The 13,020-nt window shown below is 50.2% G+C and overlaps 1 protein-coding gene across 1 annotated transcript; it reads right to left on the reverse strand.

Annotated features, from left to right (window-relative positions):
- Positions 1 to 849: 849 nt before the first annotated feature.
- Positions 850 to 11,415, reverse strand: ALDH2 (aldehyde dehydrogenase 2 family member). Its single transcript, XM_064466027.1, has 13 exons — positions 11,250 to 11,415; positions 10,130 to 10,234; positions 8,643 to 8,783; positions 8,284 to 8,363; positions 7,769 to 7,880; positions 6,756 to 6,884; positions 6,130 to 6,243; positions 5,647 to 5,749; positions 4,759 to 4,943; positions 4,236 to 4,400; positions 3,781 to 3,938; positions 2,886 to 3,000; positions 850 to 1,101 (listed from the first exon to the last, which is right to left on the reverse strand). The coding sequence occupies exons 1-13, from the start codon at positions 11,370 to 11,372 to the stop codon at positions 1,069 to 1,071; spliced, it is 1,563 nt and encodes a 520-aa protein (XP_064322097.1). The 5' UTR covers positions 11,373 to 11,415; the 3' UTR covers positions 850 to 1,068.
- Positions 11,416 to 13,020: the final 1,605 nt, after the last annotated feature.

Raw genomic sequence — 13,020 nt, forward strand, 5'->3', positions numbered from 1 at the left:
CAATGACCCTGGGAGGGGCGGGGCGAAGCGCCGTGTCTCGCCCCGCCCCCCTCCGGGTGGGCCGCGAGAGGGGGCGGGGCGAAGCCTCGCGAGATGCGGGGGCGCGAGCGGCGTCGCTGGGGCTGAGGGGACGGGGGGTGACGGGGCCGTCTTTAGCCAGCGCCCGTCCCTCATGGCGGACCTGCCCCTCAGGGCGCACCCGCCCGCCAGCGCAGGGCCCGCTCTAATGGCCGCACGGCAAAGGTGGCGCTCACGGCCGCTCCGACGCGCTCCCCGAGGCGCAGATCACCAGCCCCCGCCCTTACTTTGTTGTAGCAGGGTCGCCTCTCCCGCTTGCTGGGGACAGTTACCAGGCGTAGGGCGGCCTTTAGCCTTAAGGCGGTTATGAGGGAAGCAGGCAGTGCAGAAAGGCAGGAAAAACCTTAAAAATTTCTTGAGGCAAGAGGGTAATCGATGGGTGGAAGAAAACACAAACTTATGCGTGCACTTGAGCTCCTGCTTTAGCTCCCTGACACAAACGGCTCCGATACAGGAAGGGTTAACTAAGACAGGCACGTTTATTGTGAGTAGATGCAAGGAGAGCGGGTGGGGAGCAGCCCAGAAGAGACTCCAACCTCGCTGGCTCAGACTGAGAGGTTGCGCTCTGGCTCAGTTACACAACTGAGCTCAGGTCACTTTGCTTACAGAAGGGGAACAGAGGCACATAGGACTATAGGACAAGGAGTATAGAGCTAGCTGCGTAAACCAACAAAAAGTTATTATAAAATCTGCAGACTAGACAAGTATTTAAATGTTTTCTTGAAAAAAAGCATATTAATCAGATACAGATGCAACAAGAGGACACCCACGTAATGCATTAGTGCTCAATTGGCTATATTTGGTATTTTTAAAAGATCAAGTAAAGTTTTTTAACAAAAGCTCCTTCAGGCACCGTCTAAAGAAACTTTTCTTAACGCAGACTTACATATTTTCCACCTAAGTTTTGTGTGTGTTAAGAAGAGGTTTTCTTGCTTTGTATCTCATGAAGCTGCATAGGTGTTTCTGAACACACAGAAAGGCTGCTGTCCTTTAGGAGTTCTTCTGTGGAATTTTGATTGTCACCTAGAAAAAAAGAACAGTCACAAGTTATGTTCCTGGAGACAGTGTTCAGTTATATTCACTTGAAGGCCAAGAGGCAGCAGCATCCTGCCAAAGAGGATCAGAACCAGAGGACAGCATATCCCAGTCAGCAGGCATTAACTGGGATCACCTTAGTCTGGAGACCTGTCTGGAAGGCTCAAAGAGAGGAGACGCTTGAAGGCTGGGTCACAGCATCTCTCCAGAGATGCCACCACTCTTCGACAGGTGGGAGCAGGCACGCTTGTTTCTTCTCACCAGAAGCTCCTCCACCACATCAGCCCCCTGCCAGTTGCAACCATTACGCCCTTTGCTGTATTGTAACTCCAGGGCCATGGGCTAAACCGCCTCTGCCCAAGACCTCTGTCACCCTTTAGACACTGCAGCTGCCAGCAGTGTGACAGCCCTTCTGCCTTGTCTCACAGGAAATTACTCAGCCTGCAGCAACGGGATTGCCTAACACCAGGAACCTTGGTCTCTCACGTGGACCCAAGCGCAGTCAAGAGAGCAGCATTAAGTACTGGTGGTCACTGCTCAGATTCCCCTTCTTGAATGATGAGTGCCCAGTGCTCATCTGCTGGTTCGTACCTGCAGAAGCTTCTACCAGAGAGGCATGTACCCCCAAAACACGCTCTTTCTGTTCTCCCCAGAACACACTCACAGACAAGTCCATACATTTCATTCTTTACAGTGAGAAACAGCTGAATAGTGCCAAGTGGTGCAGGCACCTAGTAATCTATTAGGTCACATATCCTTGTTTTCCTCAGCAGTATAATGCAAGGCTAGCTTTCTGTTTTAAATACAGTTACATGGCATTGTGTTTGCAGTTACTTCAGCAGTGCATCTCCAATTCAGAGAATCACAGAATTGCAGGCTGGCGGGGGTTGGCAGGGCCCTCCGGAGATCATCCCATCCAACCCCCCTGCTTGAGCAGGCACCCCCAGGGCAGGGCACAGGACCGCGTCCAGGCGGGGTGTGAATGTCTCCAGGGAAGGGACCCCACAGCCTCTCTGGGCAGCCTGTGCCCCTGCTCTGGCACCCGCACAGGGAAGGGGTTTTTCCTCATATTGAGGTGGAACTTCCCGTGTTCCAGCTTGTGCCCGTTGCCCCTTGTTCTGTCGTTGGGCACCACTGAACAGAGTCCGGCTCCATCCTCCTGACACCCACCCTTCAGATATTTATAAGTATAAGATCCCCCTCAGTCTTCCCCCCTCCAGGCTGAACTGACCCAGGTCTCTCAGCCTTTCCTTATAAGGGAGATGCTCCAGTCCCCTGATCATCTTGGTAGCTCTCTGCTGGACTCTCTCCAATAGTTCCCTGTCTTTCTTGAACTGGGGGCCCAAAACTGGACACAGTACTCCACATGTGGCCTCACTAGGGCAGGGCAGAGGGGGAGGATAACCTCCCTTGCCCTACTGGCCACACTCCTTTTAATGCACCCCAGGACACCAGTGGCCTTCTTGGCCACAAGGGCACAGTGCTGGCTCAGTGTCACCTCGCTGCCCACCAGCACTCTCAGGGCCTTCTCAGCAGAGCCGCTTTCCAGTAGTTCAACCCCCAGCCTGTACCGGTGCATGGGGTTGTTCCTCCCCAGGGGCAGGACCTTACACTTGCTCCTCTTGAATTTCATGAGATTTCAAGCACTTCATTCTGTTTCAAGCATTAGAAGGAAGAATTGCAACTCTCAGGCCAGCCTATACCAACAGGCACAAATACAATTTGGAGCTACGGCAGAGGGTTGGGAAGACCTTAGATACAGGGATACTCACATTTTTCACCTCTATATATGCCTCCAGACCATATTCTCCCAGCTCTCGCCCATTCCCGGAAGCTTTGTAGCCACCAAATGGGGCTTGTGCACCGAACACATCATAGCAGTTTATCCTGAAACAGAAACCAAGAATTAAGCACCTGCAGTTTCAGAACTGCTTAATGGAAGAGCCCTTTCACAGCAAATGGACATGTTGGCTGTTTACAACAGAGGGACAGCTGAATTTCTAGGCAGGATTTCTGTATTTGTCAGTTCTCTCAGCCAACAGAATTCATCAATACTGGAACCTTATCCTCAACCAGGAAACAACATCAAAAAAGCAATTCACATCTCTCATTATCATAGGACCAAGCGTCTAGGTTGCTACCCACACCTCCTTCAGAGGACAGGTACCAAAAGCACCTACTTGTTCACTCAATACCATCCAAGAAAAAAAAAAAAAAAAAAAAAAAAAGATAGTGAGATACCAGATCTCCAATATCTCATGCCATAACAGTAAACTGGTGTTGAAGTACTGACTTTGGCACAGTGTTCAGCACGGCCTCAGAACACAGAGGAGCATCAGCTGCAGCAACCAAGGCCACACAGACGTGCTTGGTGATCTAATCACTACTGGCGCTTGGAGCCCTGCAGCAGTTGCTGCCATTGCCAGCTGCAGTACTGGATTTCTTTTTCCCCATCCCATTCATTAATTCAGAGTGGGAGCACGGAAGCTTAATAAACCTAATTTTTACCAACAGTCAGCATTACAGCTGTAGGTCTGACATTACATTTGGTGAAGTACATGTAAAACTGGATCCAGAGACAGGCTATTAAAGAGCAAGCTTAACGAGAAATGGCAGCATGCAAGGAAGCATCCAGCAGTCTAGGGAGAAGGAATTGTCAAGGCTCACCAAACTGTTCCAGCTCGCAGGCCCTGTGACACATAGTTTGCTTTGTCAAGATCCTTTGTAAAGACTGCTGCCGCTAGGCCATACTTGGAGTCATTTGCTCTCTCAATGACTTCCTCAATTGTTTTGAATTTCAGAATCTGCATGACTGGCCCAAATATCTGAAAAATCCAAAGAGAACATGTGAAAAACCGTGTAAATTGACCACAGGGGAATCTGTGATTGATGCTGGAGTTATGTATGTATGCTACAAATCACAGAGGACATCAAATTCCAAGTATCATTTCCATATTACAAAGTTACAGGATGTAATCTGGAGGGAAGTTTAATGCGGTAACTTTCTAAGAAGCATCAAGTTTCGCAGTTCACAAATGTGCAGTTCTTGCAGACCTGTGTTTTTTTGCATCAGAGGGGGCAAAATGAGAAGCTGACAGACGGAACGGCGCTGCAGGTCTCACCTCCTCCCTGGCAATCGTCATGCTGTCCTGCACGTCACCAAAGACAGTTGGCTGGATGAAATAGCCTCTGTCCGCAGCGGGGTTGCCACCACACAGCAGCTTGGCTCCTTCACGCTTCCCAGTACTAATGTAACCAAGGATCTTCTTAAACTGCTCTTCATCCACCTAAGAGCCACAAGGACAGACAGATCGGCTTCACCTTTACTGGGGCTAAAAAAAGTTTCAACTATAACCTGCTGTGCACAGGACAGTGCTCTAGCAGTTCCTCACTTCAACAGGCTGCCGAGCCAGCTTCAAAAGGAAATTATAATTTTTAAATGGCAGCATCAAGTGGAGGTTTTAGAATAATCAGGACAGTTAATTAACTTCTCCCTCCTGCACAAGCAAGGAGGTAATGGGCACAGACCAGAGGAGATTAATCAAGAGACTGAAGGGTACCTGTCATTCTAATCTACCGATGCACAATGACTCAAGAGTGGGACTATTTAATGAGATAACAGTTCAGGACATTTCCTGCTCTTACCTGAGGCCCCTGTTCAGTTTTAAAGTCAAACGGGTTTCCAACCACCCTGGCCTTGGCCTTCTCAACACTCCTCTCCACAAACTCATGATATATATCTTCCTGCACATATGTTCGGGATCCGGCACAGCAGCACTGCCCTTGGTTGAAGAAGAGGGCAAAATGGGCTTGATCCACAGCCCAGTCCACTAAGGTTGGGGAGAGGAGAGAAAAATAAGCAGACAAAACCAACCAGAGTCAGTAAGTGACTTTTGAACAACTATCATGCAGACTGCTGGACTGTCAGTGATGCAAAGTCCTCTCAGCTGACAGGCATTTTCCATGCTTTGACAGAGCAGAAGTTACATACGAATTTAATTAGTATGAACATCTATTAAAGCACTCCATGCTAGAGAAAAAAAATCTAATCTGAGGCAGATTACAGTTCTCCTTTGAAATTATCAGCTATTAAGTTATTTTAGATCCAGAAGAACTTCCTTACTGCCATACAAAAGCACATGTCTTGGCTCATCAAGACCAAAAATGAGTATATGCAAGAGATGAGGGAACCAGAACCTCCTAAGAGTAGAAAAGAGCAGTACGCACTAAGAGAAAGAAATGAAAATAAAAATGGAACTAAGGCTGAAGGAAGATACTGAAACAACGCTCATTTGTTGATAACTGAACTTCTTCACAGCACTGGGAAAGAAGCAGGAGTGAAGAAGGGCTGATACTCAGGTGTGGCAGCTGTAGCTGCCACAGGGACAGAGACTTCACTGGGCAAGAGCAGCCAGGTGGTGGCAGAGCTGGAAACCCACACAGCACAGGAGAGGTTTCCTTTCCCCTCCAGCGCTGCTTGCAGACAGCACACGTAAAGGGTACAGATCAAATACCACACCAGCAGGTGCTTACTGTCTGCATCAGACATGATTATATTCGGACTCTTTCCTCCAAGCTCCAGCGTCACCCTCTTTAGGTTACTCTCTGCTGCAGCCTTCTGGATCAGGTGCCCAACCTGCATTGTGAGGAGAACAGGTATCAGGAATTAACTCCTACATACAGCAACGCCTGGCAGGGCAGCTGGTTTTAGATCTCAGTCAGCAGTTTCATAATAATCCCTTCTTTGTCAGGGCTTTAAGGGAACAACTGAAGTCTGCCCAGAGTTCCACCTCTAGTAAGAGGCAGCTCAAGGGAAACAATAGGAAATATTCTAAAGGAGGCACCTAAAAAGTCTTATGTAAAGGAAAAATAAATGTCACACCCTGAATTCAGCTGTATTTTTTAAAAAGAAGTGCAGAAAGCAAGGCACCGCCAGTATTCTATAGAGAAAAGGTATTACAGCAATGAGATACTCTTTATATCCCAAGGGCTTAAAGGTTAAAGATACTCCCTTACCTCTGTGGAGCCGGTGAAGGCCACTTTATCTACATCCATGTGGGAGGAGATGGCAGCCCCGGCAGTGGGCCCATAGCCAGGGATGATGTTCACCACGCCTGGTGGGAACCCAGCCTGACGGTTCACAGCAGGAGAGCACAGTGTTATTCCTTTCACAAACCAAGCATTTCACCTACCCTCACCTGTTAGTACTGCCTCAGTAGACCTCCCACAAAGAACAGAGCCTTTTCTACTTCACTTTATTTTCCCAGGTCTTTAGTTTTAATATTCAGTTCCCAAGAACCAGGACAACTCCCCTGTCCACCCCGTATCCTAAGCATAGTTTGGAGACTGGACATATATATGTTAGCCTTCTAATCACCCTGAAGTTTGTTATTTAATTGAACCTCAAAGAGTCCTTCCCTAATCAAGATTTATTTCCCCTGCATACGCATTTATAGGGACAAGGGAGCTTTTTTGCTAAATCAAATGCTGAGATATCCAAGACAATCCGGCCTTTCTTCAGATCAGAAAGCCCTTCTCTGCGCCTGTCACGTGCCCTCTGCAGCTCTCCAGCTTGGCTGCATCCCACCACACCCCAGAAGCAAGCGCGAGGCAGCGGATGGAAACCCAGCCTTTTCGCTCACCTCTTTGATCAGACTAGCTACGTAGAGAGCACTCAGGGGGGTTTGCTCTGCCACTTTCATCACAACCACGTTCCCAGTAGCCAGGGCAGGCCCCAGTTTCCATGCTTGCATCAACAGCGGGAAGTTCCACTGAAAAACAAGGAGGTATTTGCTGGTCTGAACTCGAAAGTTTCCGATTAATCAGTAAGTAACCAGTGAGCTTCATTCCAATCGGCTGCAGCACCTATGGAAGCAGTCTTTGATCCTTCCGTAGCTGCTTAATGGTTGGCTCCATTTCAAGCACTGCCTTCTGCTTGTCCAGAAGAACTGTACTCTGAAGTGTGAGGTTTCTCAGTACCGCTGCAAAATCCTAAGTTTTTTTGGAATTCATCTTTACTGTCAGTTTAACCGTTACATGCTCTTTTGAGGCTTTTCAAAAGAAAGCCTGTTTGTAATGACAGAGGAGCACACACAGACCAGTGAGGCATTTGCATTCAGTTCTTGCTCAACAGAAATACGAAAAACATGCAAATACAGTACGCCACAATTGGAATCTGGCTACTCCTATGAAGAGGTAACACCATCCACGGATCATTGTGTAAATATGGCTTTGCTGTTGACAAACCACCTTGCTAGGCTTGCTACCAGTGACAGAAATAAGATCACATACATAAAGCTGAATTTTGCTTGCTAGTTCTCTACTTCCTCATCACACAGAATTTTGGTTTTAGTGTTAGGAATTAAAACTTAATTGCGGTTCTGAGCCAGATAAGTCCTATAAAGGGGTTTAAATTATTTTGGTTTTTCCCCCAGCAGATACAAAGTAAATCTTAGTCAGGGCCCATGAAATCAACAAGTAGTTCTGTACTGCCAGAGCAAAGGAACAGCCCTCCCAGCTGGTGCAAACATAGCTTGCTTTATCACTGGAGGAAGCAGTGGTTAGCAACAGAAAACAACTTGCATTTGAAGACAACTCTTCACACTAACACTGAAATGTTGAAATGCTGCAGGAGCTACTGATGCATTTTACTTACCGGGATTATCTGTCCACAAACTCCCACCGGCTCATGTCTTGTGTAACAGAAGAAGTCTCCATCTATCGGGATGGTTTTGCCATGGAATTTATCCGACCAACCTGCAAAGTATCTAGCAACAATAATATTTTCGTCACTGAATGTAAAATAACAAGTCACCTGTCACCAGAAAATGAGAGAGGCTTCCTCCAGCTATTTGCTTTCCTCCTTTCTTCAGTCTCTTCATAAAACACGTACCAACACAAATATTTCCCAAACAGGCTATTTTAAGAATGGACAGTAAATACAAACATTTGTCTCTCTTCACAAAAAATAACAACAGAGAAAAACGGTTTCTGATACCCCGCTATGGTTCGAACGCAACCAACAGGTCAGGTCCAGCCCGGACAGCCACAACACTTGGAACCAGAGACATCTGGTCACTGCACGAGCAGAAGTTCAGCTACCACGGGCCAGCAGGGCACAAGTGTGGAGCTCGAGGAGTTACTGTGCGTCACTGTAGCCTCTATGCCTACCTGAGACACTTGACTACCATGTCCAAATCTACCAGGTAGGAGATGGAGTACGGCTTGCCATTATCCAGAGTCTCCAGTGCCTACAAAAGACAAGGAGATTGCCTGAAGAGCGAGGTGGGGAAAGTTACGCGTATACATTTAGATTTGATTCTCTTTGCAATTCAGATCAGTTTCGTATGTTGGCCTTTTTGCTTTCAGCTTCCCAAAACTACTTCCCCATCCTTTGGAGCTCTCTCACAGTTTTAGCTGTGGCTAAAGTCCCCATTACACCCGATGGGCACAAACCACCAGTTTCTGCCTCCCTCTCCCCAAAGTTAGGGATTGCAGTAGGCTGCTCAGCCACAGAGTGTGATACGCACCGCCAGGTAAGCCCGGTCCCTCTCGATCAGGTCAGCAAGACGATTCAGCAGCTTCCCCCGATGAGAAGCATCCATCCTTCTCCAAGGTGAGCCCAGCTGGAAAGCTGCCTTGGCTGCCTTAACAGCCTTGTCCACATCTGCCTGCAGAAGAGTCCAGGCGAGAGGGTGAGAAAGGAATAACCAGCCCCACTCACTCTCAAAACACACCTGAAGCTCCCCCTGGTCTCCAGGAGAAAACAGCCTCCAGCCAGATGGCACAAGCAGCTGTTAGCGCCAGCCTTTTTGGTGCAAGAACTTGCAGCCTTGCAGCAAGAACTTCCAGTCCCAGGGCAGGGGGACGCATGGGCTGCGGCCCTTCAGCCACTTGCCCACGAGCATCAACCTGGGCAGCGCTGCACAGCAGCACAGCCTCAGCACAAACGCTGCTGCAGGACCGGCAGCAGCCTTCTTGTCCAGGCTGCATCCGCAGGGAAGTGGGCGCAGAAGTGGCAGTGAAGCAGATGGGTGCAACGGCTGCGCAACCACCACCTCCGCCTGCGCTTACACTCTATTATTTCAGCTATGCGGAGTGCAAATACTGTCAAGTCATTTCTGCAATGTCATCTGCTGGCTTAATATTTGCATCCTAGAACACGATGGAAAAAGCTCCACAAGTGTGCTTTTGACACTCTTTCAGATTTTGGTTTCACCAGCACAGTCTAAGGGAGTTTCTTCCTTGATCAAATACCTCTAATCCATCATTTTGTCCTGTCAGGACATTAACTTGTTTCTAGTTGGTTCTCTGTTCTGACTTGCTGCAATGGTCTCGCCAGGACAAGCCAGTCTACCGCGGACAAGCAAACAACAAAGGGTTTCCCTCACTCACCCCTCCCTTGGGGAATACCGACAAGTTTCCAGACTGTAGAAAGAACCCAAAATTGGTGGGAAACACCACCTCAGCTCTGCTACGGACTCCTAGGAGGGCCTTGCATAAGGCACAGGATGATTACATGACTCTATTCCCCACCATCACACTCTCTTTTTTTAATTTCCTAGGGCTGGGGACAATCTCCCGCTGCATGTGTACAGCGGAAAGGGGCTGTTCAGGTGAATCCTGACGTTTTGTCTCCTCCACTACCGTGACTCTGGGTCCCACCACCAGCACAGCACCCACAGGACAGCAAAGGCATCTGCCCTGCCCCAGCAACCTCTACCCACACCTGCTCCCCAACCCATACCACATCTATTCCTCGCTGACCTTTCCAGTCCTGGCTTGCCACTGGTAAGAGGCAAAGCTGGAGGGGTTTTGCTGAAAGCAGCAGTCAAGGAAGAATACAAGCAGCGCTCGACATGGTGTTTGTATAGGTCAGACTCTGCTATATTACGTTATTGCTCGTAATTTCTGCTAACACACACTCGGCAGAGCTGCCTAGGCAAGAGTGTCTTCTGCAATCCCTGTGTACCTGCTCACACGGAAAACAAACCAATCTCATCAAGAGAACATTTACCTTATCGCCCTCAGCGACCTGGCAGATAACTTCTCCTGTTGCTGGATTGATAGAAGGGAAGGTTTTCTTACTGACTGCATCATGCCAGTCATTATTTATGAAAATCTGCAACGAAAAAAGTAGTGTTAAGCCTTAAAGCCAGGCCAAGATGAAACAGTTAGAGCTTTAGTTGTTTGATGGCACCTTAGCAGGCTGTTTGATTAAAAGGGACTCAACTTGCGCAGGCTCCAGAACTGCACCAATATGAAGGAGATATTTTAGCATAAAGGTGCACAACAAAAGACGCAGCCTCAAGTTAATAAAAAGAATTCACATCTCGGCAAACAGCACGTGAACTGGAAGCGGTTCCTATCTCAGTAGGTCCCTGCAAGACCTGGAAGCCCTGGAGCTGTGCAGGGACACGAAGAGCCTCAGGAGACCGAACAGTGGGAAAATGCTTCAGGCATGGATGATACAGTTGATTTCATACAAAGCACTTTCGGCAGCATTTCTCTGATCAGCTGGTTTTAGGCTCCCCTTGTATCGTTCTGAAACTGAACTAGGCACCACCAGCAGCTTTGCACCAACTCTTTTTTCCTCAGTAAGGGCAAATTTGTTTCTTCAGGTCCATGCAAAGATCCCCGTGTTTGCCAAGAACTTCCCGATTGCTCGGCCAACCGCCACCGACCTTGTCATGGCTGCTGGGGAGGAGTGGCTCCTAGCCCTCGGACCAGCACACCCGCAGGGATGGACGGAGGGTGTTTTCCCCAGGGCTGCTGAGCCAGGAGCACAGGGGCTCACCTGTGCAGACAACCAGCATGCAGCCAGGCACCTTCCCCTCCCTTTGCATGCCCTCTCGCGTAGTTTCCTCCTTACAGTGTTTGCACCGATGGCAGCGGTTCGCTGAAGCAACCGCGGGGATCGGGACAGAGCCCGATCGTAGGACACACACCGCGTGCCTCACAGCAGCCGCTGCACCCAGAGTTGCTTTTTTCCCAGCACGCCTGCAGGGCAAGGCTTTGGGCCCAAATGTCCGGCTGTTCCGCGCCCACCCGCCCCGGGGACGCGCCCGGGCCCGGCCCCGGCCCCCGGCCCCCGGCCCCCGGCGCGGCCCCGGCCCCGGCCCCCGGCGCGGCCCTACCTTGTTGCAGGCGATGTCGGGGCGCGGGTTGGGAGCCGGGATGGCGGCGGCGGCCGAGAACGGCGCGCCGGGCCGGGCCGGGCCCCGGCAGAGCCGGGAGGCGATCACCGTCGCCCGCAACATGCTGCGCTGCGGCGGGCCGGGCGTGGGGTGCCGTCCCCGCTCCTCTGGGCCGGCCCCGCGCCGCCCCCGCTCCGCCCCCGCACCGCTCCGCCCGCCTGGGCACGGCTGGGCGCGGGTGGGCCCGGCTAGGCTCGGTCCGCATCAGCACGGCCCGAGTCGAACCAGCTTGGCACGACTCGGTTCGGATCAAATTGGCTCAGTTCAGGTTGGTTCGGGCAGTGCAGTTTGGCCCAGCTCGGCTCAGCTAGGTCCCATTCCGATGCCTTAGCTGGGCACAGCTCCCTTCAGCCCCATTTGGGTCAGTTCAGCTCAGTTCAGATCACATTGGCACAGCTTGGTTTGGCGCGGCGGGGACGTCTCAAGCAGTGCCCAGCACTGGAACTGGCTGACCCTGTCGCTCCCTGTCCCTCTCCGTGCCCAGGGAGCTTTGCGCAGGCAACAAGAAAGAGAACGGCAGAGGAAAACCAGAAACATCTCTGTTGCGCTGGGAAGGTGGTATGATGCGGTAATAGGTTGGGGACCCCTGGTTACCTGGGCCTGCCACCATTAGCATGTGCGCCGGAATCAAAAAAATAAACTACTGTGTATAGAGGAATGGAACAAAGCCAGCAAAGTGCTCTCGCAACAGGAGCATTGCTCAGTGCATGCAAATGAGAGGCTCTGTAACAAATTGGCTAAAGGCCTTTTCTGCTTGTTTGCTGAAGATGCCTTGTGCAACTTCAGCATGCCTGACTGCAGACTCGTGTGCAGGGAACAGAGGTGTTCTCAAGTTATCATTGTTGTCGCTTGGGAAGCAACGGACCAAAAATATAGAGTTTTTAACCTCCAAAAGAAACCTGTGTTAGTTACCCTCTATCTGACAGCACCTCTTTGGCTCGTTCAGTGAAGGGTAACTGGGGATGGATGGCTCTGGTTTCTTAATGGGGCCAGAAAGATTGTAGAATGCATCAATTCAAAAATAGTTTAACCCACTGTCCTGGAAGACCCAGGTCACTAAAAGTCTTGGTGGTAGCACGGTGGTAGTTCCTGCATCTGCAGGTCTCCAGGCATTTCACTCAGGGGGGAAATATCAGCCCTGTTTTTCAGGGAGGAACCACAACACCCAGACAGACAGAACAACTGCCCAAGGTTATCCAGCAGGACTTGGATTAGGTGGCCATTTTCCTAGATGAGCTGAAAAGAAATCCTCTTGAGCTGGCTCTCAGCCTCTCTCATCCTTGGCTGCCCATGTCCCCCAGAGGGTGACTCGTTCCCCTTTGTGCCCCAGCAGGTCCTGGGTAGCCCTTCCGCAGGTGGCACTCACAAGGACCACTTGTTCTAACCTGTTCTCCTTCCTACTGCAGAGGTTTTTCATGCATTAAACCACTTTGGGGAAGTGCCAGAAAGACCTGTTCTACCCGCGCAGATGCACTGGTGTGCACTGTGCATCTCCCAGAGGGTCGGGGTCAGGCTGCATATCCACAGGGCGCATCTCGGGGCTGAGCTCCAGCCAAGCCCAGCTCAGGGCTAAGCTCCCTTATGCTGTCCTGTGCATGTCTTCTGCTGATACCTGGATGGACAACCGTTGACACTGAGCATTAGCCCTGTTGTTAATGCTTTTGCTCCTCTTGAGCAGGACCCTTCCCTTCCCTGGGGCTTAGCAGACAAA

Source organism: Phalacrocorax carbo, chromosome 15 (assembly GCF_963921805.1).
Source record: "Phalacrocorax carbo chromosome 15, bPhaCar2.1, whole genome shotgun sequence".
NCBI classification, from domain to species: domain Eukaryota; kingdom Metazoa; phylum Chordata; class Aves; order Suliformes; family Phalacrocoracidae; genus Phalacrocorax; species Phalacrocorax carbo.